We start from the raw sequence: 24,508 nt of genomic DNA on the forward strand, positions 1-24,508 counted from the left end.
TTCTACTCTTGTTAGTCATTTGGGTACAAAAATACATCGAAAGGGTCACTCAGCTTTTACATCCTGAAGGTTTGGTAACACTTGCACTCGCCGCACTTGCCCCACCGGACTGGCCAGTTTTCTCCTTTGGAACAATGGGCGAAGCCCCGAACACCATTTCGATGAGATCGTTAAATTCTTTTAGATGCGTTGCTTTATTGCCTGTTGATGGGGCAGCGGAAGGCGGGCGGGAACAAAGACTGAAAAAAAAATACAAATTCATGGGACTGATTGTTTTTCTTGTGCGGTAATAGAACTTGTGGGACCTCAAATCAAAAATTCTGTTTTTTTACAAAACTGGGATGAAAGTCTTGGAATATACATATCTAAGAACACAGGGGTGATTGCAAACGGATTTCAGCATAGTTCAACTTTTTTTTTTTAATTGTCCTAGAAAGCTATACGTATCTTCAAAAATTATGAGTTAACGTTCATTGCTTCACCAAATTAATTTTTGTTGAGTTACTGTTAAAAGAAAGTAATCAAAAATGTCAAAAATAGCACTTTTGTTAAAAAAAAATCTAAGGTTGCACTTGTACCGAAACATGTAATAAGTCAAATTTCTATTTAACCATAATCCGTTCCTGAGTAACAATATGACACTATTGGAAGTTTGATGGCTTATATCCTAATAATCAGAACAGGAGTGTCAATTTGACACTCCTCGCTTAAAATCGTTATTATAGCTCTCTTATTTCACAACCGATTTCACTTCTCGTGTCTCTTGTCTCATACCTCTGTGCTCTCATGTCTCATGACTCATGTACTCATGTCTTAAATCTTACGTCTCAAGTGTTAGGTCCCAAGTCCTGAGTCTCAGGTCTAAGGTCCCATTTTTCACGTCTCCTATCTGAAGTCTCAGTCCCATGTCTCACGCCTCGGATCTCATGCCTAAAGTCTAAGGTGTTATATATCAAATCTACAGTGCCAAGGTCTCAAATTTCAGACATCATATCTCATGTCAGTCATGTCTAAAGTCTCATGTCCTGTGCTTTAGGACTCAGGTCTCCTGTCTCACCTTTCAAGACACGAAGCCAACTTCAAAATTTTCTAGCATTTTTCCATTGAAAAGGTTTTACGGTTTAACTTTCTCTCAGATTCGGTGTTCATTGCGAAAACCTTGTTAAAACCATGCATGCATAAACCTTTGGTGTATTTGAAAAAATACGTTTAAAATAAAAGGATAATCATATTCTAACAATGCCCAGCTTAAAGCTTTCATAAAACGGGCTCCTAAAGCTTACTCATATTTTCTAAGGATGTCTATAGAAATGGATATGGAATTTGAAAGTATTCCAGCTGTATGTGTCTATTATAATAGACATATACAGCTGGAAACTTAAGTTCTCATAAATACTTTCAAGTTTCATAACCATTTAAGCTGAAAAGTTAGCTGTTCAGCCTTTCTGTGAGATTGGTGGAACAGTTCAAATATCAAGAATTTTTAAAACTTTGCAAACTTCTTCTTTCTACAGTGTCCCGTTAGGAATGATTTTGAGAAGCATCTCACTTTGTAAAAATGATCTTCCATATGATCTCTAAAGTTTGAGGAATACCTATTTGAAAATTTGAACGGCAGCTAATGAGAACTTACAAATTCGGGATGCCAGATAAATCTTTTGTTAGGAAAAAAAATGTAAACTGTGAATGTAAAACTCATTTTACCATTGTTTTTTCCTTCAGAGAGTTCTAAAAAAGTAAGTGAGATCAATTTTTAGGTCTTCATCAAGTAGTTCAAACATTTTTTGAAAAAAAAAATTGTTAACTACTAAGCGATAAATTGAGTTTAAAAAACTGGTGTTTTTCTGAGTGATATTTTCACAAAAACTTACATTCAAAATAAATTTTGAAGAAATTTGTAAGCCTAATTTATAAAGGCCTGTTTTTGAAAACATTCTAAATAACAATTAAGGAAAAAAACTGGTTGAAAAATTGGTTTTTTTTACCTGTTTTCTGTTAACCAAAGTAACAAATCTTAAGGTTTTTTTTCGTGAATCAACGGAGTGTTTGAGTAGTTCATTGTATACAGCAAAAAATTTCTAAAAGTATACGCAATCTAAAATACGAGTGATCTACTTTTTGACCAGTGTAATTCAAAACTTATGTAATTTTACACTCTTTTTGATCTATTTTTGAATCATTGGTATAAACTTAAATTTGTATGATCTATGTTTACACGCCCTGATCTAAAAAATATATCTCAATATAAAATTACATCGAAAACAATGTAAAACACGACAGATCCATTGTTTTCCTTTTTTTCGCGGCATAAATTGTTATGTTTTTATCCGAGATGGTGGTTTATTGTGCGACAAGAAAAAAAAATCGCTTCCGCAGTTAATTTAGTATAAAAACCGAACCAAATTCCTTCTAGAATTGAATTAAAAAATGGTAGGTTATAGTTATAGACGAAATGAAAAAAATGGAACTTCAAATTCTCTTTCGATTGCAGGAATTGCTGTTTTATAAATGGATCAAAAGCCGAATCAATGTTGAATGTTTCTAATGTTTAGGGGATTCCGATTACTATGCTGTTCCGGAAGGATTCAAGAATGCTGCCTGACGCTGATCGGCAAAACATCGCCCTGTAGGGGATCATCGGACACAACCACAATTCCAGCTGCCAGTGATGGTGTGCGTTTTTTGAGTTTGCAGTGTATCGGCAATACATGTTAAATAAAATGACACATGTGGCGTATTTATTCATAAACAATTCCCAAAGTCTGATTATTTTAAAAAGATTTGTATAATAAACGCTAATATGTTTTGAAATTTACATCATTGTGTATTTTTACACGACGGTTTATGTCATCCGTTTTCGTGCATTGTTTTCGATCTAAATTTACACGCCTCAAAAATTACATTGTTGAGAAAAATACACCGTGGTAGAATTTTATATCAAAATTGATGTTCCGTTTTCGTGCATCGTTTTCGATCTAAATTTACACGATTTTTTCTTGCTGTGTACTGGAAGAAGAATTAAAATAATTTAGATTTTTTATAGATATATTCAAGTGTCGTATTCCGTTTATGAAAAATATGTCTTATGTGAGAGTTGTTTGCAAATTTCTCGTAAATTTTTGTAAGAAAACTAATGTTTTTTCATCGGCTTGTCTTGCAAGTATCTTCTCATAACAAAATTTTGCCCAATAATTATAAAAAAAAAAACAACAACATTCCTTTTTAATTATATCAGAACCAACATGAGAATAGGGTATAAAAGACAAAGTAAGCAAAACCCGTTTTCAGTGGATTCAAATAGCTCAATATAAGCTCTACTTAACACTAAAACCGTTTTTAGTTTTTCAGTTTTCGTAAGATTTATAATGCAGTTTGAGCAAAGGATCTAAAAAATTTAGGGCCATAAAATAACATTGACTGATATGAATAAAGCTCTAGTAATTGCTTTTGCTATTTTCGAGCAGTTTTGTGAGTCCAATACTCCGAAAAGCATGCATATTTTTTCTATGGAGCTGATTGAATATAAATGTTGAACTCTGCTTTTTCATATTTAGTCATATTTAGTTGAGCAAATGCTTTCAAATTTTACCATTCTAAAGTTTGAGCTAAGTAAGAGTTATCGAAACAATTACTATTTTCTTATTCATACCATCTATTATCCTCACACAGATTGTTTTATACACCCTTTACTCCACAACGAAGCAAACGGTCTAGATCCAAAACATTAAAAGGGGAAGAATGCGGAAAGCTATTCACTCACTCCTATAGCGAGAACCATAAGCTTTTGTAAAAAAATAGGGGAAATTTTATCTACATCTCGCTCACACATATGAGACATACAGTACAAAGCAAAGGGTGTATAAAACATTAAGACGAATTTCATACTCCAGCTAGGGTCTATATTATTGCGAGCTATTGTTTCATGATAAATGATAACACCGTCGTATCGATGAAAACATATTTAGAATGATCCTACGCAACGTTTCGACCATAAAGACTTTCAAGATTCCTCGTGAAATTTAATTAGCGATTTAAAAACGATTGCAAAATTTTCAAATGCGTTTTGCTCGAAATGGCATAAATGAACATAGACCCTTTTCACGTGTTGGTGCTGATATGCTTGTTCCCAGAAGCATCCCATATGTTCTAAAGCATGGGTGGCCAAACTATGGCCCGCGGGCCACATGTGGCCCGCTACCAAGTTTTTGTAGCTCGCGAAGCTCTTTTTGGAAAAACCATAATCTTATAATTGAACCACATTGAACGTTTTTCTTGGTCTGCATATATCCGAGTTTACACTAACTAAATTCAAAACAAAGATTTGAAAATCTCATTGAATTGATTTGAGCGTAAGGGATAAAAGTGTATAAAAACTTATTTTTAAAAAAAACACACTTTTAAATTGTTGTGTTTAGTCTTTTTCCATATATTTTTCGAACATTTGCCATTTTCTTTTGAACGTAAAAGTATGCGAACATAATTTAAAAAATCGGAAAAAATCATCAAATGTAATATGAAACTTAGAATCGTTTGACATTATTTACTTAAAATCGATTATTTTTTCACTTAGATATAAATTATATGAGGCTCTGAGGGTCTCATAAATTTTATTACAAAAAAGGATTTCATCACTCAATATTCTCTGTAATTTTTTTGCTAAGCTTCACGGGAAATAATAAAAAGGTAAAATTTACCGAGATAGCCAAGGTGAACGCTCGTGAGAGTCAAAAAGGTAACTTCTACCTCTTCGAGGTGAAACTCACTTCGCAGCGCGGTAAAATTTACCTGAATCGAGGTTGGAAAAAAGGTACAATTCACCGAGGAAAAAGGTGAATCCAAAAAAAGGTAAGTCTTACCTCGTAGCGAGGTGAAGTTCACCTGAATTGAGCTGAATAAAAAAGTATAATTCACCTAGAGAAAAAGGTAAAACCAAATAAGGTAAAACTTACCTCGTAGCGAGGTGAAGTTGACCTGGATTGAGCTAAACAAAACGGTACAATTCATCTCGAAAAAATAACTATTTGCCAAACACGTTTATTGAGGTTAAGCTGTTTTGTCGTTCAGGAGGGAAGTTTTGCTTCGTACCCAAATGTGAAAATCGGAACAGAATGGTAAGTGTTTTCATAGATATCATTTAGTTGTGATGGTTCTCGTTAAAAACTTTGCTTTTGTTTCAGACCGGCCCACAGAGCGAAGAAGGACATGAATGTGTGAACGCAATGCAGAAGGATTCAGCGGCAATGGTGGCTTGGGAGAACACGAAAGCCGAATTGTCACGAGCTTGGCAAAGAAAGGACTTGCCTCAACAATTTTTAAAAAACAGTAACATTCCAAATATTAATATAAGGTGAAAGTCCCAATTTATTTAAAATAAATATCAAATTTTGAATGAATTTTGTTTTATTTTTTATTGAGGAAACCCATCAAACGAACTAGGATTTACCTTTTAAATCAGTGAATGGGAAAACGGTATTGTTTACTATTTTGCTAGGTGAATGCGAAAAAGGTAAAATTTACCTTTTTGCTAGGTGAATTCAAAAAAGGTAGAATTTACCTTTTCGCTAGGCGAATGAAAAAAGGTAAAATTTACCTCGAAAGAGGGGTGGAAAAAATTCACCTCGCAAAAAGGTAAATTTTACCTTTTTATTATTTTCCGTGTTTAACAGAAAAGGTACATACAGTACCGTTCATAATTGTATAGAAATTGGAAGCACGCGCACTTTCACTTCGACTTTGAACTTCCATAACTTTTTACTCTGATGATATTTTTTGATCAAATTTTTTGCGTTAGATAGATCAACTATCACACTATTATATCACAAAATTTCTATAGAAATCGCATTTCTAGGTTCATGCCTGAAATATTGCACTTCGCATAACTTTTTATCTCACCGATAGAACTTTTCGAAAACTTCAGACATGCTAGTTTTACGTTTCAACAATCACTCTGCAAAATTTCAGTAAAAAATGTAGCGTAGTTTCTGAGATATTGCAGTTTAAATGAAAAAAGTCCGATTTTCGTAGAATTACTGTATCTCAGGTCACACAAACTCCAGAAAGCTGAAATTCTCTGATATAATAGTGTGATAGTTAATCTATCTAACGCAAAAAATTTGATCAAAAAATATCATCAGAGTAAAAAGTTATGGGAGCTCAAAATCGAAGTGACAGTGTGCGTGCTTCCAATTTCCATACAATTATGAACGGTACTGTATATTTATTAAAATATACCAAATCCAAATATACTTTAGTTGGCAACGTGCTCTGTACTTATGTACATCAATACCAAAAAGCTAAACAGAATTTACAGTTGGGTAGTAGAATTTAACTAGAATCGGTTTGGTACTCACAAATCTCTCAGAAACACGACTATTTGCAGCAAAATTTTAAATTAAAAAAAAATGCAATGATTATAAAACAATCAAAATCGTATTCATCCTGTTTATAGATGGCTTTCCCAATACACTTGTCAACTCGAGATATGTACTGGAAAAAATTAAAAAGAGTTTGATTGAGTTTAGGTCAGTACTTTGAAAAATCAATATTATTTATGATATGACTTAAGCTCGTTAAAAAAATATTCTTTTCAATTCAAAAGCTTGTGAACGTCACTATTTTTCCACAATTCCATTCTGCGTATTTTTTTGTCTATAAAAAATTTGAAGAAAAATTTTGTTTTTAATTTTCCTGCAGAATTTTAATTTTACGAAATTACAGCAAAAATGCTATTTTGCCTTTATTATATTTTTTAAATTTCATCAAAAAAAAAAAACGGAACATATTTTATCTATTTTTATTTTAGTCACGCGATTTGACAATTTCCTATTGCGTAATATTTCTACAATTTTCAAATGGAGCAAAATTTTTAAAAATATGCAAGTAACAAAAGTGACTTATTAACCCTCATCCGCATAAGATTTCATTACCCCAATTTGACACCACAAGCTCAAATCGTTATAACTTTTGGCGTGTTAAACCGATTAAAACAAAACTTACATCAAAAGAAACCTTGTAATGTCAGTAAAATATGTTTAGAACATTATATACAGCTAAAGTTACAAGTTTTCTCGTTATTCAGCATGAAAGAAAAAAAATCCGAAAAAACATGCCTCACGAAAACTGCTGTAGTTCATATGTTACACGTCCAAAAAATATTTGCCTTATGCATATGAAAGCTGAAGTTAACGCCTACATCATGAAGACAAGAAATATTTTTTTAAATTTTTTTTAATGAAATGGTCACAAAAAGTTCAAAAAAGCGGTCTAAAAAACCTACTTTTCATTCGATTGCTAGTAAATACTGTTTGAGCGATGGTAGAGTTTTAGAAAAAATATGACAACAAACTTTATTGAAATTCTAACATTTCGCTGTCTTTAGATTTTTGATGCAACAAAAATTGAAATTACTGAAATTTTTCAAAGTTCACTACTTAGCGCAATTTTTTTACAAATTGAAATTTCATCTCTTTTTGTGGTCCACCGTCAGGTTGTACCCGGATTTTCAGTGCTTTCACTTTGTTTGGACCAATCAAAAGTACTATATTCATTGGAAAGCAAATTTAATCTACGTTCTAGTGAGGTGCAACAAATCACGCTGTGAGATTTCACAATAATATGAAAATTATAAACGAACTACAAGCAGCGCGTCCAGCAAAACGTGTTTGTTTGCTCTCCGAGTAGGTACGATGGGTGGTGATTCGGGCAGAGAGCGAAGCCGACAGACAAAATAATGATGCGTGTCGTACGTTTCTCGGTTGGAAATTTTCTATTGACAGTAGTTCTCGTTTGCAAGTCACGACACGCATCATTATTTCGTCTGTCGGCTTCGCTCTCTGCCCGAATCAACACCCACCGTACCTACTCGGAGAGCAAACAAACTAGGATTGTTCGATCTTCGGGAAAAGATCGATCTACAAGATCGATTCAGATGAACGGTTCTGGGATCGATCCATCTAAAAAATCGGAGCTTGAAGATCGATCTCCGATTAATCGATCTCTTTCAAATATGTAAAAACGACACAAAATTTCAAATTTTTATAATCCTTCAGTATATGGAACGAAAAAAAAATCAACAATTTCATATAAAGTGAACCGGAATAAGTGTTTTAAAACAACACTAATTGAAATCCAAATATCTCAGAAACGCTTTGATATTTTTTAAGTAATGTACTGACAAGAAATATTCTAGAGTTTAAGTAATTTTTGGAAAATCGCTGTTATTTCTTAAGATAAGCCAATTCTAGCATTTTTTTTTATCTTAATCAATCACAAACAGCTTCCTGCACAAGGTTTGAAAATAATTTGCAAAATTGTATTGAAATGAATTCAAAATTTCTAAAATTATTTTCAACTGATCATAAATGCTAAATAAACTAGTCAAGCTCTATAATTCAGTTGACTTCATCAAATTGAATTCGCTGCTAGATTCTACGGTAGAAAACGCTCAGCAGCAACCCCCGATTGGTGGTGCTTATACTGCCCCTACAGTGACTGATTTTCAGATTTCGGCACAAAAATTTAAAATGAATTTTTAAACGTTTCTATATACATTTTCGTAGGTGATGGAAAAATTAGAGAAACATGAGGTATCAAAGAACGAAAGAACATAAGCCGTAAATATCATGAATTTTTCAAAAAAGATACAACGACTCACTGGCTGGACCTGTCCATCACCTACGAAAATGTGATTATTTTCAGATACAAAGATGTACCAAGCGATTTCATCACATTAGTATTGGTTTATATTTACTTTTTTCAAATTTCATCCAGCTAGGAAATTGACTTTTTTAGTGTCTTAACACCAAACAATGATGTAACTCACTTATTATAGCTGTTGACTACGGTTAAATAAGCGTGCTTCTTAAGGTGGTCATAATGCACTTTTTAACCCTAAACGAGAAAAAAAGATCGAAAGATCGAATCGAAAATAAACCGATCTAATCGATTTTTTCCTGGACGAAGAATCGATCCAAAAAATCGAAAATCGGAGTTGAAAAGATCGATCTTCCAAGGATCGATCCAAGATCGACCAATCCTAAAATAAACACGTTTTGCTGGACGCGCTGCTTGTAGTTATAAAAATTCAGGAATGATTTTACGTTTATAATTTTCATATTTTTGTGAAATCTCACAGCGTAAATTGTTGCACCTCACTAGAATGTACATTAAATTCCCTTTTCAATGGATATAGTTTTTATTGCTTCAAACGGCGAGAAAGCACTGAAAATCCGGGTACAACCTGACGGAGGACCACAAAAACAAATGAAATTTCAATTAGTGAAAAAATCGCGCAAAGTAGCCAACTTTGAAAAATTCCAGTAAATTCAATTTTTGTCGCATCGAAAATCTGAAGACAGCAAAATGTAAGAATTTCAATAAAGTTTGTAGTCATATTTTTTAAAACACTCTACCATCGCTCAAACAGTATTTACTAGCAATCGAATGAAAAGTAGGTTTTTAGACCACTTTTTTGAACTTTTTGTGACCATTTCATTAAAAAAAAAATTAAAAAAATATTTCTTGTCTTCATGATGTAGGCATTAACTTCAGCTTTCATATGCATAAGGCAAATATTTTTGTGGACGTGTAACATATGAACTACAGCATTTTTCGTGAGGCATGTTTTTTCGGATTTTTTTTCTTTCATGCTGAATAACGAGAAAACTTGTAACTTTAGCTGTGTATAATGTTCTAAACATATTTTACTGACATTACAAGGTTTCTATTGATATAAGTTTTATATGAAGTTCATAATAATTCAAACGACTTAAATAGATTTTACTTTTGTGGTGTCAAAATGACACCCAAAGTCGGAAAAGGGAGTTTTTTTGTCCAGGCTTCCAGGGTTCGTCCATAAAAAAAGTAAAGATGCAATATTGAAGAACTTTTGAATTCATTTAGGGTCCCCGAAGAAATTTTTGTATTTTGAAGCTTCTGAAAAAAGTTACAAGCCTTCAAACTTGCAATGGTGTCAAAATGACACCCTAATGCGGATGAGGGTTAAGATGAATCTATACTCGATGTGATCAAGGCAAATGTTTTAATAGCGTTTTCAAAATTCTGTTATTATTTGTTTCGTTTGAATATTTCAGAACAGTCGGTTGTTTTTTTGGCCCGCCTGCCAATCTCATTTCTGAAATTTGACCCGCCTGTTTGTTGTAAATGTTGGCCACCCATGCTCTAAACTCTACTATCTCACGTCTCAAATCTCACGTCTGTCGTCTCTCGTTACGTGAGACTTGAGAATGAGAAGTGAGACAACAAACGTGAGAAGTGCGTCATGAAGCTTGCGACGTGATGAGTGAGAAATAAGAAGTTAGAAGTGAGACGTGAGAAATGAAAAGGCGTGAGACATGAGACGTCTCACTTGTAATTTCCCATTTCTCATGCCACATTCCACTTCTCACGTAATCTTTTCAAATTGACACTCCAAGAACGCTAACGGGTAAAAAAAACTGGGAAGGATTAGGGTTAAACAAATTCCACGGCTGTGATACCTCACGTTCGAACGTGTAACAAGTTTTTGTCTATATGTAGATAGCTTCATTCACTGCACATATATTTTGTAATATCACGTTTGTCGCTTATCAAGTTTGGTGCGTGTTTGCAGCTTCATGATGAGATAACAACTAGTTCGGTATAATGGTTAATCATAAATGTATGTACGATGTGCAAAGTGCTAAAATGTGGTACATGCCGTTTTGTAAGTGCTTGGTCTCAAAATATATTTCACAGAACAGACGATAGTTTGATTTCTTCTATCAATAAGTGGGGGTGATACTTGCTCGCGGAAGCAAGCCGAATGATTCCCTAGCAGTTAAGGTACTTTCTTTTTAGTTAAACATTAATCGTAGAATATTTCTATCATAAAGTATTTCAAGATTTGTTTTAAACACTTTAAGCGTCTTTACTTACGTAAACTATTATTCTATAAATCGGAAAGATTTATTGCAAGAGTATGAGTGATTAAAATAACATTAAAACAAAAGAAGCACTTGACTTGGTTTTACAATATGTGAAAAAAAGAAAGAAAAAAAAAGATACACAATCAAACTACTCTAAACATATTTTCAAACTAAAAGGAAACATAAGAATCTAACGTAAAAAAAGAATAGGAAAATGTGATATAGAATTAAAAATAAAGTTTGTGAAATGTGAAAATGTATTTTAGCATTACCGGCTTGAAAATTTTTCAGTAAATTTTGATTTAAAAAAGCAAATGAGAGCCAATAAACGAAGTGACGCTGTGTAACATTTAAATTTCAAACTTTTCCAAATCACACCGAATTGAATAAACGACTCAAAAAATATTGAAGAAAGGTATTCATGTAGAGAAAGTAATATCATTTATTTTATCATCCACTTTTTGTAAAAGTGGCTTCCTTCTGATGCTAGATCTTTTTCTTATAGAATCAGATTCCAGAGCTATCTGTAATACTCGTCCAAAATTCGTAATACCTATCGTACAAAGACGAATATACACACATTTCCTTGACACATGATAAGCTGACTTTTGCTACAACAATAAATACAATCCAATGTACAGAGGTTCACTGTTTCTGTTTTTATTAGCGCTCATCAACTAAAAAACACATTCAATTCAGTGTTATTCAGCTCGGTGAATAATTAAATAAATAGTGTGATTCTTTCAAACATGATTCTCTTAAACTGCGGTATTCTGTTCTTGTGTCTAGTTTCCAATAATGAATAAATTACCTACGATCTAAGCAGTAAAGTTGCACTGATATCATTTTTACTTCAACTTTCTTCACATTTTATTTGATTTTGCTTTTAACGTATAATATGCTCTATTGTGTGTACTCAAACGTATCAGTGTTGTTTGAAACTGTGTACATTTTTTCATGTTTTCATATTAGTCATTTGTGAAGTTTATTTTTATGTTTGTATTTAGTTTTAAATAGAAACAAGACAAGGAACAAAACAGATTGAAACGGTTTCGGGATGACCTCGATCACTGTTTTCCTATCGGTATTCAGAATTCGCACTTTGCTCTCTTTACAAGGCCATAGCGTTATCCAGTAAACTCTTAAGCTCCTTCGTGTGCTGGGCCTTAGATCCGGTCGCGGTTGATGGCGCACAGTGACGGCCGACGTAGCTGTTTCAGCGTGTTTTTTTTATTTAATGTATGAAAATTTGGGAAAAAAGATACAGAGAAGGAAAGAAAAAGAGAGAACAAAATACAAACTTCAGTTACTACTATTGACTGGTACAGGAGCACCTGGAATTAAAAACTTAGCATCTATGGTAGTCTATTTGTCTAAACGGATACATATATAAAAATATAGATACACAACACGAGTAAGCGTAGCCTTAAAGTGAACGAGACATACATGCAGACCCAGCGCGATTTAGAGGTAATGTATGATCCAATAGATAAAAAAAAACAAAAAAAATTAAATAAATTTTGCAAATTTTAAAAGAAGAACCACTACTTGTTGGTAACAGAACAATATCCGGTAAAGTGTAACAGAAAAAATAGTGAATGAAGACGGCTTGAATCGAACTTGTTAGTGTAATGATCCAAAATTGGTTCTTATGTACAACTTCTATCCAATAAAAGTTAAAAAGCTGTCCATCATGTTGTTTACCAATTGTTAAAGGTACTAGGTAAGGTAAGGTATAAATACTAAACCACTTAAGATAACGCCACAGAATATTTTTATAATTCCTAATGTTTGACAAATGGTCTCGATCAGAGTTGAAATCTTCAAAATATTCGGTAGTATATGGGAATTATTTCAGCTTATTGGCTGCATAAAAATTGCTACGTATGTATTATTTCTGTCGTATTCAATGATTTAATAAATAAGCCTTCGATGAAAAAAAAGTTTTGAACGCAGCTTAACCACTGACCACACTGACAAGACACTTAGAACAAAAATTCAACCATTTTCTGTCTAATTTTTTGTTGTCAGATTTTGCAGGTTCGCAATACCGACGGCAGGTGGCGAACCTGAAAAAATTGACAAAAAATGCCTTCTAGGAAAAATGTTTAGCCCGATTTTATCGTAGAAATTGCGTGTTTTATTTTTAAAGTTGGGTGGCATTTCCTAACTGGGATAGCATTTCTTCAAATCGATCGATGCGCACTCTGGAATCAACATTGCGTACTGTTGGAAAAATTATCCAGAAAACGAAATCGAGTGTCCAGTCAGTATGGTGAGTGGTGGCAGCTTCAACAAACAATAAAACTTTTTGGCTGTCCAAATAAGAAATTGTTTTCTGCTATTATTTTCGACAGACATTGTATACTGAAGTTTTTAATGCCCATTTTCGACCCTTATGATGTTTTTGGTTTATTTGCTCTAGTTTCTCTTTCAGACTGTTTGACGTTCAGGGCGGAATGTGTTAAAACCTTCGCGCCTTCGTCAAAAGTGTTTCCTAATCAAATCCTTTCTCCCATTGCTCAAAAAAATTCTTTGCTAGGATGCAAAGGTAACCTCGGTCCTAAAGCGTCATATTGATCTTTCATCCTTTTCAACCTTTTTTAAACTATCTCTTGACTACCAGGACGTGGTCGGCACCGTTATTGACGATCAAAGAGAGAGCATCATTTTTTGACATTGTGAATGTGATGTCAATCCCAGACACCATTTTTTTGATCTTTGATCAAAATTGATGGCCTCGGTCAATCACGAGGTAAAATTTATCTAAATCGAGCTGATTAAAAAGAAAGAATTTACCTAGAAAAACAGCTAAATTCAAAAAAGGTAAAGCTTACCTCGTAGCAAGGTGAAGTACCTTAATTAAGCAGAATAAAAAGGTACAATTCACCGAGAAAAAGGTAAATTCAAAAAAAGGTACTTTTTACCTCTTCGTGTTGAAACTTACCTTGTGGCGAGGTGAAATTGACCTGGATTGATTCAGTCATTTTTCCTACTTTCATCCACCAATCTTCTGGTTCAACCATGTTTATCGGACAAAATCGAATTAATGCTAAATCGACGTGTGTTTGACTAATACAGCAATATTTATCTTTAAAAAGTCTCAAATTGATACATTGTTGAACTGGAAAGTTCATGATTGATACATTTTGAAGCACGTCAGTATTTAATGTAAAATCGGCTTACGTGCTAAACAGATATGAAGGCTTATTTCGAACAATTAAAGTTCTTTTTGAGGTTGTATATCGACTTAATTCACGCTTCAAGAAAAACTGAGAGAAAAGCTGTCACAGGGCTTTTTCTGAATATTCTCGGTAAGTACTTTAAAAACGGTAGTATATAGAGATTTGTTCAGAAATGACAAAAAGCGTTGTCTCACCTTTTGTACCCCATTCCACCTTTGATTGCGTTACATTATTTTCTAAACAATCTCTTTTGAGGGCAACATAAAACGTAAGCTGTGAGGAGTTAGTAACGTTCCACAAGCACGATTCTTTAGATATTATAATAAACGAAGATATTTTACGATTAGGAATTATCGGTGAAACAAAAAAAAAATTGTTAGTCACATAATACGGATCTCGTAATGGATAAAGGTATTCTATCAACAGTCGCGGTTCCAATGGATTCAACAGTCAGGACAAGTGCGTTATACAGATAAATGCTAGAGTTTTTTGATACCACAAAAGCGAACGGACGATTTGACTATTTTATGATCTTAATATAATCACGATGAAATTTGTGCCAAGCTTCATTTCGTGTGTAGTACAGTGTCTAAGGTAGTGTGCCGTGTTCGTGGGTTAATGTGAAATTAAATAAAAAAAAAGGAATCAGGAACGCATTCGGACTTCCTTGTTACAGCAAAAGCCGTACTCGAAAGAAACAATCTCAAAAAAGCCGACCAATTAAAATAATAAGAACCAATACGAAATAAAAAGATAAAAAAAATTTAAAAAAAACCTAAACGACGAAACAAAAAGCAAAATTTTGTTACAATTATATAAAAAAAGCATAGTAAAGAAGACAATTTGGGACAAAACAAGTTTTCTCTTTTCAACAGTTATGGATATCGAGAAAAATCGAGAAAACGCTTCGAAAAGACAGAATCCGATACAAGTAATATATAAACGGTATATGAATAATATAACAACGAAAGGTAACACTCTAATCCTAGTTATTTGGTTTATACATGTTATTAATAGCAGAATTAGCCTGGGGCTGGTGTGCCTGGGCTGCTGACTTATGACCGAAAAACAGGAGCCAGCTAGAAACTGTGATCGTGACTCGGGGTGGAGGGTTTTGTTTTTGGTGCTACAGGGAGCCAATTGAACTTTGTTCTCTCCATAACAGCCCTTTGTCCACGATCAGCAGTTCCTGGCATGCGCTTCTGTATGCATTCTCGATAGGCAGTCTCACCTAAGTGCTCTCGATGAGATTTTCACTTTGCGACTCTTCGATGTACCGTCGGTTGGCGCATTGAAACTACCTTGAATATTGAATCCTTGGGCTTGGGCGGTTTTCTGCGGCACAAGCTTGTCTTGAACACTGTCAATACGATTATCATGATTATGGTTATTACTTGCGATAACTGTAGGAGGGTTAGATATGTGGGTGGGGGAAATAGTTGACGAAGTGTTTGATGGAGTAGAAATTTTAGTTGAAGGAGCGGCGGATTTAGTACTGGGGGTGTTTGGTGGATTCGCCGACTTTCTGCCGAAACTGAAAAGTCGACTGAGCCACGAAGTGGTGGTAGTTTTGGGCGATGATGACGTTGTTGTTCCTGCTGCTGGCGGCGTGGATCGACTTGGGCTTGCGGAAGGTTTGGCTGTCTTTTCAAACGAGGCTCTTGCGAAAGTTTCATTTGATTTCTGAGAGCATGCTCTAGGCACCACTTGATAACCATCATCATCATCACCACTGCAATGGGAGGGAGAAAGGATGTTCCTTGGTTTGTCTTCGATTATTCTTTTTCCAATAACTCACTTGAATAAGACGATCATTTGTTTTGTAGGGACTGGGGGCTTTCGAGCAGAGACAGTTGACCATTTCCCCAGAGATTATGTAAAATATGTAACAAGTATTAAGTAACTTCCAAGGAAATTAGTAGCACAAGTACAGGGTTTTGACTGTACTAACGCTTGAAAATATACTGCAGATTATCTAAAAAAGTTTGAATTTAGAGATCTACCTACTTGTTGGAGTGACTTCATTTTATAGTTTGAGCATACCGAACTTCGCTTAAACCCTCTTCAACCTTAATTTTACTTAAATATGTTTACCGTATTGTAAGATGAGAGCTTAAATGTAGTTTAAATACCTGAATTTCAGTAGCGAAAATCTTCGTATATATGACAACTTTTTGCAAACCAAAAATTATATTGAAATAAGTGCTTTTTGCGTTTAATTTTGGTTGAATAGTGAGATTCTCATAAAAAAAAATTACACAAAATTCCCTATGCATCTGAGACAATCAATATCAAACAAGAATAATGAGGATGTGCCTAAATAACGTTTAGAAATTACATGATTTCCATAAGAATTTAAATTTTGAGCAAGAAGCCTTTTTAAGAAACTTTTTGATGCTACGTAAATTTTTACAACTACAACTGAGATATTTTTAACTAAAGTTGAATACCAGTTGATCTCAAAAGTTCAAGTGGGAACACTATTGAAGCCAATTTGTTAAGATAATGCTCGAATTCGACTTGATTTGGTCACATTAACTCAACGAATTCACAAAGCTATTACTGACAATCATTATTGAAGTTGTTGCTTTAATTTTCTTTCTAAAATTATCTCTGGAGAAGGTCGTTTTACATGTTTCCAACATTTAAGGGGCATAATTTTTTTTTCTAGGGATAGTGGAATAAGATCCCAGAGGGCAACGGAGGGGCTTTGCGGCTCATGTGAATTGTTCTGTTGTACTGAATTTATGTTTTTCTGAAGGCACTGGATAATTAAATATAGGACGCAGGAGCACAGAAAACGGGTTTAGCAAACAGAATATGGTGAGGCGGAGTTGGGCATTCAAATAGGGGAATCAAAACTACATAAATCACTTCAAATCAAACAAATGTTACTTTTTACAACGTAAAATACAATATCAGCCGTTCGGATAGCTGGAACTGTGGAGATTGTGCGGAAATCAAAAGCGCATGATGACGATGGGGGAAAGTGTACCAGTTACGTAACATATAAATTTTAAATGACCAACCGAATAACTTTTAAGATGCCAAAATATCTTAAAAAACGCTCGTAAACTGGTACACTTTATAAATTTCAATTTTTTTTTTCAAAAACTGCGGATTTTGTTAGCTTTTGTTTATATAATACAACTTTTTACATAAGTAGATATTCCCTGTGCAATTGAAGATATTTCCTGATTTTTATTCAAATTCAATGGAGAAGAAATCCCTAAGACCCCCGTCCGAGAAGTTTGAGTCAATATGTATAGAGAATCAGCCGGAAACAAAAAAGGGAGTAAGAAACCTAAAGATTTGCACCCGAGCATAATAAAGCGGTAAAATCCTTCTAATAACCAAAAAAAAAACCAAAATACAACAACGATCACCACCAAAACGAATGAACTCAAAACTGGCTAAGGAAAGCTAAAAAAATTAATATTAGGTATTTTTAAAGAGAAAAAACTAGTACAAAAAGGAAAAAGTAGCTTAAGGTATGAAAAGTCCAAAGGAACGATTGGTTCCGAAAAAAGAGTAAAAGTGCAGATACTAAAATTAGTGTTGACGGTTTGTTAAAATTTTGAGAGAGACAACGGGTTAAAACAATGGAGGTGCAAGTTGTGCCAATTGATGCCAGAAAGGTGTGATGGAACAAAATTTAGATATACTTTTATAATTTAGAATAGAGGAACATCTATCACATGATATATGGTGCCCGGTTCAGCAAAGTTCATTATACTGACGCGCGGCGCTGAAGTAGTGATTTATAGTGACAGTAAGTAGATGGTGAGCCTAGTCTACCAATTCAGATAATGCCAATCAGAGGGATAATGAAGGGATACGGTTCATAGATTGGAGTATATCATGGAGAGGGAGGTAAAAAGAGTGATTCAAATGCTAGCTTCTGGAAACATACCTGATTTCGCGGGTCGAGTTAATCGCGGTGTCGAATCGTGGTTCGATATAGGTCCAGTAGCCCTGGTTTTTGTGTTCTTCCTGGGCCCAGACAATCTCGGCGTTCGGGTATTTAGCGCATTCGGCCTTGATCAGGTCGTACGGGAACGGCGAGATCTTTTGGCAAAAAATAGAAATAAGGTGACTTGAATAACGAGTATTTATACATTTTTCTACTAACCTGTTCAACTCGGCTGATGGCAATATCTGATTCGAGATTGCGTTCCTTGCGTGCCTTAGTGAGGTCGTAGTACACACGTCCGGTACAGAAAATCAATTTCTTGACGCTGCCTGCGTTTTGCGCAGCTGGGCCGGCATCGGGGATAACTCTACATCAGTGAAATAAGTACAAATTAGAGAATGAATTTGGTTTTGCCCAAGCAACAATATTACCTCTGGAATTCGGTTCCTTCGCTCATTTCGTTGAAGTTGCTCTTAGCCTCCGGGTGACGAAGCAAAGATTTGGGCGTCAACAGCACTAGTGGTTTACGGAACGGCAAAGCGATCTGCCGGCGCAGGATGTGGAAATAGTTTGCCGGGGTCGAACAGTTGGCAACGATCCAGTTGATATCGTGCAGCTGACGGATGGCGAATTCTTCCGACTCTGGTGGGAAGTAGTCTGGATCGTCCGAGCACATTTGGAGGAATCGTTCGGCGCGTGCTGACGAGTGTTCTGGACCCATACCTTCCATACCGTGTGGGAGCAACATTACGAGTGCGCTCTGTCTTACCCATTTCGCTTGACCGGATGAGATAAATTGATCAATGATGCACTGGGCGGTGTTGTTGAAATCACCGAACTGAGCCTCCCAAATGACAAGGGCATTAGGGTTGGTCATAGAGTAACCAAGCTCGAATCCGAGGACTCCGAATTCGGACAGGGAGCTGTTGCACACAGTGTAAGGGGCTTGGTCAGGGTAGAGATGACACAGGGGTCGGTAGGTAGCTTTGTCAACCGTTTGATGGTGCAACACATGGTGACGATGAGAGAACGTACCACGCTCAACGTCTTGACCGGATAGTCGTACGTGAATACCTTCCTTCAACAGGGATCCAAACGCCATAGCTTCTGCCAGAGCCCAATCGACAGTCTTATTCTCAACCATTTCCTTACGTGTTGACAGAACACGCATCAAACCCTTGTGAATAGCGAATTCTGCGGCATTTGGAGGCGGTTGCGAGAAACGGTTGCCAATATGAACCAACGTTTCCTCAATAACACCGGTCGGTGATACCTTCAATGGGTCCTTGCCCTCGAAGAAACCGGACCACGGCGAATCCAACCAATCCTTGTACTTGATGTGAGTTTCCGACTTGGCTTGCTCGAATGCTTCTTCGCAAATTTTGTCATATTTATCCTTAACGCTCTTGACCTCGTCAGCATTCACAACGCCTTCCGTAATCAGCTGGTTGGCATATATGTCCAGTACCGGTTTAATACTGCGGATTTTCTTGTACATAAGCGGTTGTGTAAACATGGGTTCATCAATTTCGTTATGACCATTGCGACGGTAGCTGACCAAATCGATAACTACGTCCTTGTGGAATGTTGCTCTCCATTCAGCAGCAACTTTACAAACGTGCATGACGGCCTCTGGATCATCGGAGTTCACGTGGAAGATCGGAGCATTGACGACACGAGCAACATCCGTACAGTAGGGCGATGAGCGCGAGTGACGAGGATCGGTCGTGAAACCGATTTGATTGTTCACCACAATATGCACGGTACCGTGAGTAGCGTAGTCAGGGAGATCTGACAAGTGCATCGTTTCGTAAACAACACCCTGGCCCGAGAAGGCGGCATCTCCGTGAAGCAGGATGGACATCACCTTCTTGCCCTCACCGTCACCTCGGTAGAACTGTTCAGCACGGGTCTTACCCTGCACAACTGGATCGACAGCTTCCAAATGGGACGGGTTGGCCACAACGGCAAGACGAATATTTTTGTTCGTTACACGGTTCAAACGTTCAATGTAAGTTCCAAGATGGTATTTGACGTCACCCGAACCCTAGAACAAGTAATCCCGGTTAATTTGTACTAAATGTTTAACACTATCAGCTATAAAACATACATCATCAGCAGCTTCCAGACCAGCAAATTGGGAGAAGATTTGATTCAGAGGCTTGCGGCACACGTTGGCCAAAACATTCAATCGACCACGATGCGGCATACCCATGATGACGGACTCAACTCCAAGGCGGGTAGAAACGTCAATGACTTCCTTCATTGCTGGAATCATGATTTCGCATCCTTCCAGACCGAAACGCTTCTCCGAGGAGAACTTCTTGGCCAGGAAAGCCTCGAAGCCGGTAGCACGTGTTAAACGGGCAAGAATGAGACGCTTTTCCTCGTTGGTGTAGCTCATGATTCCGGGTGTTTCGAATCGCTCACGGATCCAGTTACACTGTTCCAGTGAATTGATGAACATGAACTCAATGCCGATTTTGTTGCAGTAGGCACGTTCAAGGCGGCTCAGAATCTCACGCAGCGGAAGAAATTTCTCCTTACCACCGATGAAAGTCGTGCTGGGAAGCTTAAACACGCGATCCATGTCGGCTTCCTCTGAACATTTTATATTTTACGGGAAAAAGTAAATATGTTAGTCTGAATATAATAGAATTCGGAAATCAACAAAGCTACTGATGTACTTAATTGAAATTCGGAATATATTTTATTATGTTTGTGTGGGTGTACTTTTCGGAGGCAATAGATGATAGATTTCTTGCGTATTGCGTGCTTCATATTTACAGATATGGTTTTACTCTCATAGGGGTGCACCATTGAGAAGAAGGATTTGTGACTTTTTCGATTTTATCATACTTTTCGATGATTTGACGTAGCCTGCTCAAAGCGAACCATAAAGGAAATTAATACATTAATGAAAAACTTAAACTACCATAAAAACACATTAGTAAAGCGCAGAATTTGAAATTAAATTTGTATCCAATCGAAAGAAAGCGTTGAAAAATATTTACAAAAGAATTTTTTAGGAAAACATAGAATCTAAAACAATCAACTAATTCAAGAAAAGAATCAAAAACTAAAATTTATAAAGAACACATGACAAAATAAAATGATAAATTCAAACGTTCTTACTCTGAGTCATCGATAACAACGTGCTGTAAACATGTTCACCTAAGTTCTTGAGAATCCGCATGTCTCAATGAGATAAAAAACGTTGGTAAGACTAGGGATTTCGTAGTACGAAGGAGAGGGGATTTTCTTTTTCGCCAGCGATAGGACATGATCGATTGTCACAAATGAAGTTGAAGAGAAAAATCTGTCTTGCAACAATCTCGATGAAAGAGATGTTTAGGGGAATTTTCCATTGCAAACCCATGCAAAGTTGCCTTCGTTCATTACTCGACTAATAATATGGTAGATTTACTACTAAGAGGCGTCCATTTCAAAAGTATCACATGATCAGTGTCAGAAAATGAGGGTAGTTATTTGGTAGGGGATCATTTACTAGCTACGGAACATTCTTCTATTGCTAAACTTCTATAAAATACTCACCAAAGCGGTACGACGAATATAGTAATTCCGTTGGAATCTTGTCGTCAAGGTCCACATTACTGATTCCGAGCGGATCTAATTTGGCTATGTTATGACCGCGAATCTGTATTGATGATGTTGGGAATTTTTCGATCGTAATATTTGGTTTACATTTGGGATCAAGTTGGAACGATTGGGTTGGTTTGTGTTAATTTGGTTGGGTAAGTGTTGAAGCCAATCAATCCATAAATAATTGAAAGTTAATCAATCCAATTAGTGCATCGTCAGATGGAGTAAAGAATGGAAAAAGAGATACAGTTTAAATCGGTTTTCATAATCAAACAAGAATTTTTGGGATCTCATTGTGGGTTGATATTTGAGGAAACAAATCAGGGTAGAGAAGGTACAAATAAAAGAAGAAGGGCACATGATAACAAATATGACACACAATACTAAACGAACTTTTGAGCTAAAAACATACAGAAAACATAAAATAATGATGAATCACACATAGTGAAAAATATCTATCACACCACTCACAACTACTCGCAATCTTTCACTGCAAAAAGCACACCCATATTGTAAGTTAAAATAAATGGAAATCAGTGTGATGAGCGTTACAATACTCAGCTATCAAAATTATAGTTTTCTCACATCCGAATCTCAATTCTGTTTTTGGTTAAGTCTATATGCGGTTTGTAAAGGAGCATAAGAAAAAAATGGATCGACAATTACCAAAATTCATGTAAGTACGAGTGACTTTTTCGTTCGCACGCATTTTCTTTTCCGGATCCCTGTGAATGTCTGCATTGAGAATACCCAGCGGATCGAGATCCGCCACCAGATGGCCACGTGACTGTTGAATGGATGGTTTGGTAACAATTATTAGACGAGGGGTTGCTGTTACAATGGTGGGGATACAGGAAGATGCGCTAGATTCACACTTTAACTCTGTGGTTGATCCGGATTCAATTGCTGCTGTTATTTGATATAATTATGCTACCTACTTATGCATAGAATGAGCAAAGTTAGCTAATGTGAGCATTAGGACAGTCGTATTCGCTACTTTGTAATATTGAAATATGTCTAATGAAGTATTGAAATTTAAGTTATCTTCAAAGGCAAGCTGAAATTAGGTTTTTTTCTATAGTTTTTTTTTTATAAATCCTCGCATTGGGCTTGATAGTTTGAAAACTGTAAAAGCTCATTTTCTCGTTTACGGTGTTTGTATTTGGTCGTTGTTCTTTGAATCCAAAAAAAAACCTCAAGAAACAGTGACTTGGTTAAATTCCGGCTTTAAATCTACGTTCCGAAATAATCGATTGGTTCAAAAAGAATCTAATTAGTTCCACGACATAAATGTTTCGAGAACGTATTAAGAACTTATTCAATTATTTTATCAATTTGAACTAATTCCAGCTTAAGTTACTCTAGATTCGCTCTAATTTTCAGATTTAAAACATAATCTCAAGTACCAATGCATGTTACCAATCGAGTAGTTCAGCACATTTGAGTCTATCAGAACACTTCAAGTTCTTAAAAGGCATAAAGCTTGCTTACTTCAATATATAGGTACGTACTTGTTGGTTGATTATGAGAGTATATGAAGTGTGTCCAGTTAACCAAAGAAAAAAAAACCATAAACGTCAACACTAGTTGCATGCATTACTCGATACAAAACAATCAATTCCTTCCGGATAAATCCACAGGACTTCTAATGACATTCGATGTTTGGTCTTTTATGAAACCTATTTTACTAAGCAACTGAATGGTCTCTCTACGTAAAAAGTAGCATCAAAAACTCAACCGGGAAATGACATTTAATTATGGTCGGAGTAAATAAAAAAAATCAGATCGGAACTGTAGGAAAAAAGGAGGTGCATCTTTTCCAGGACCAAAACCAGATCCCTAGTTTACCTGGTAACTTCTGATGATGGCCTGTACGGCCAGATGGTCATCGATGAGCTTATCGTCGATGCGGCCTCCGACAGCGGCGCCAGCGCCTGCGGTCGCAGGTAAGGAACTACCAAGGAAAGCAGAGGCGGGTACGTGATTTCGAGGGACGGCCACTAGCGATGGCGGGGCACCGTACGAGTTGTTGCGGAAGTACGCGTCCCAGGACTGCGGTAAACGGGTAAAACAATCATTAGAAACTGGAAACTGTTGAAGCAAATTGTATACGTACCACATGGACTGAGGCCGGATCCTTCAACCAGGCGCTGTACATGTCGTCAATGTAATTAGAAGACGAGCCATTCAGGAAAGGTTCCGCGGCCGCGGAGTTGTACAGCTTGATTGACGAAGCTGCCACCAGTTCGCTGGTCAACTGAAATGAAACATCAAAGAGGTTTTTATAAAAGTTTTACTAGATAACGATGAATATGTTCAATCGAACCTTCGATGCGGGACTTCGGAGCAACCAGGATCCGAAATTTTGCTGACCAGCGGGATGCTGGATCAGCTGCAGGGCTGTCCGGGCACGATGCATTATGTCCTAACAGCGGTGGTTCGTGCGAGTCCTGGTGCGGTAGCCGAGTTGGACAACTGTGGGTTTGATTCGCTGTGACTAGTCGATCTGTTGAAGAAAAGGAACATGGTCAGAACAAACAAGATTTTGCATCTACAAAAAATTTTCCAATGAAAAATAGGACTTTTCAGACAAATTGTTCTACTATCAGATCCATCTGTAGGAAGCAATAAAATGTTGTTTAGCGTTGTGATTGTGTTTTGTAAACAGTTTAACGTATGAACAAAACTAGATGAACCACTACATCATTCAACAAGAGGCGGATTAGTTTTCGATTCGTTATCAAAATGTCGTAGACTTGTTGGTAAATAACATGGGTACGTTTCAGCAGATTGCAACCAACTATAGCGTAGAATTGATAGTCGCATCCGATGTTAGATTCCATTTACGAGATAAGAATTCGAAGCCAGCGTCTGGATTGTGAGGACTTATGATAATGTCACCT

The 24,508-nt window shown here is 36.1% G+C and overlaps 1 protein-coding gene across 5 annotated transcripts; it reads right to left on the reverse strand.

The window, feature by feature from the left end:
* Window positions 1-34: 34 nt before the first annotated feature.
* On the reverse strand, window positions 35-24,111 carry LOC129756147 (2-oxoglutarate dehydrogenase complex component E1-like). Of its 5 annotated transcripts, XM_055752925.1 has the most exons (11): window positions 23,932-24,111; window positions 23,722-23,862; window positions 23,454-23,657; window positions 21,558-21,660; window positions 21,138-21,200; window positions 20,113-20,603; window positions 18,434-20,049; window positions 18,222-18,369; window positions 18,003-18,157; window positions 15,321-15,449; window positions 11,144-12,115 (listed from the first exon to the last, which is right to left on the reverse strand). In XM_055752925.1, exons 1-11 carry the CDS (start codon window positions 24,022-24,024, stop codon window positions 12,016-12,018), a joined length of 3,243 nt encoding a protein of 1,080 aa, XP_055608900.1. In that variant the 5' UTR covers window positions 24,025-24,111; the 3' UTR covers window positions 11,144-12,015. The 5 variants fall into 5 exon arrangements, with proteins under 5 accessions (XP_055608901.1, XP_055608900.1, XP_055608902.1 ...); XM_055752926.1 differs by lacking the exons at window positions 11,144-12,115; window positions 15,321-15,449 and adding an exon at window positions 35-239; XM_055752927.1 differs by lacking the exon at window positions 15,321-15,449.
* Window positions 24,112-24,508: the final 397 nt, after the last annotated feature.

The sequence above is a fragment of the Uranotaenia lowii genome, chromosome 3, assembly GCF_029784155.1.
Source record: "Uranotaenia lowii strain MFRU-FL chromosome 3, ASM2978415v1, whole genome shotgun sequence".
Taxonomy (NCBI): Eukaryota; Metazoa; Arthropoda; class Insecta; order Diptera; family Culicidae; genus Uranotaenia; species Uranotaenia lowii.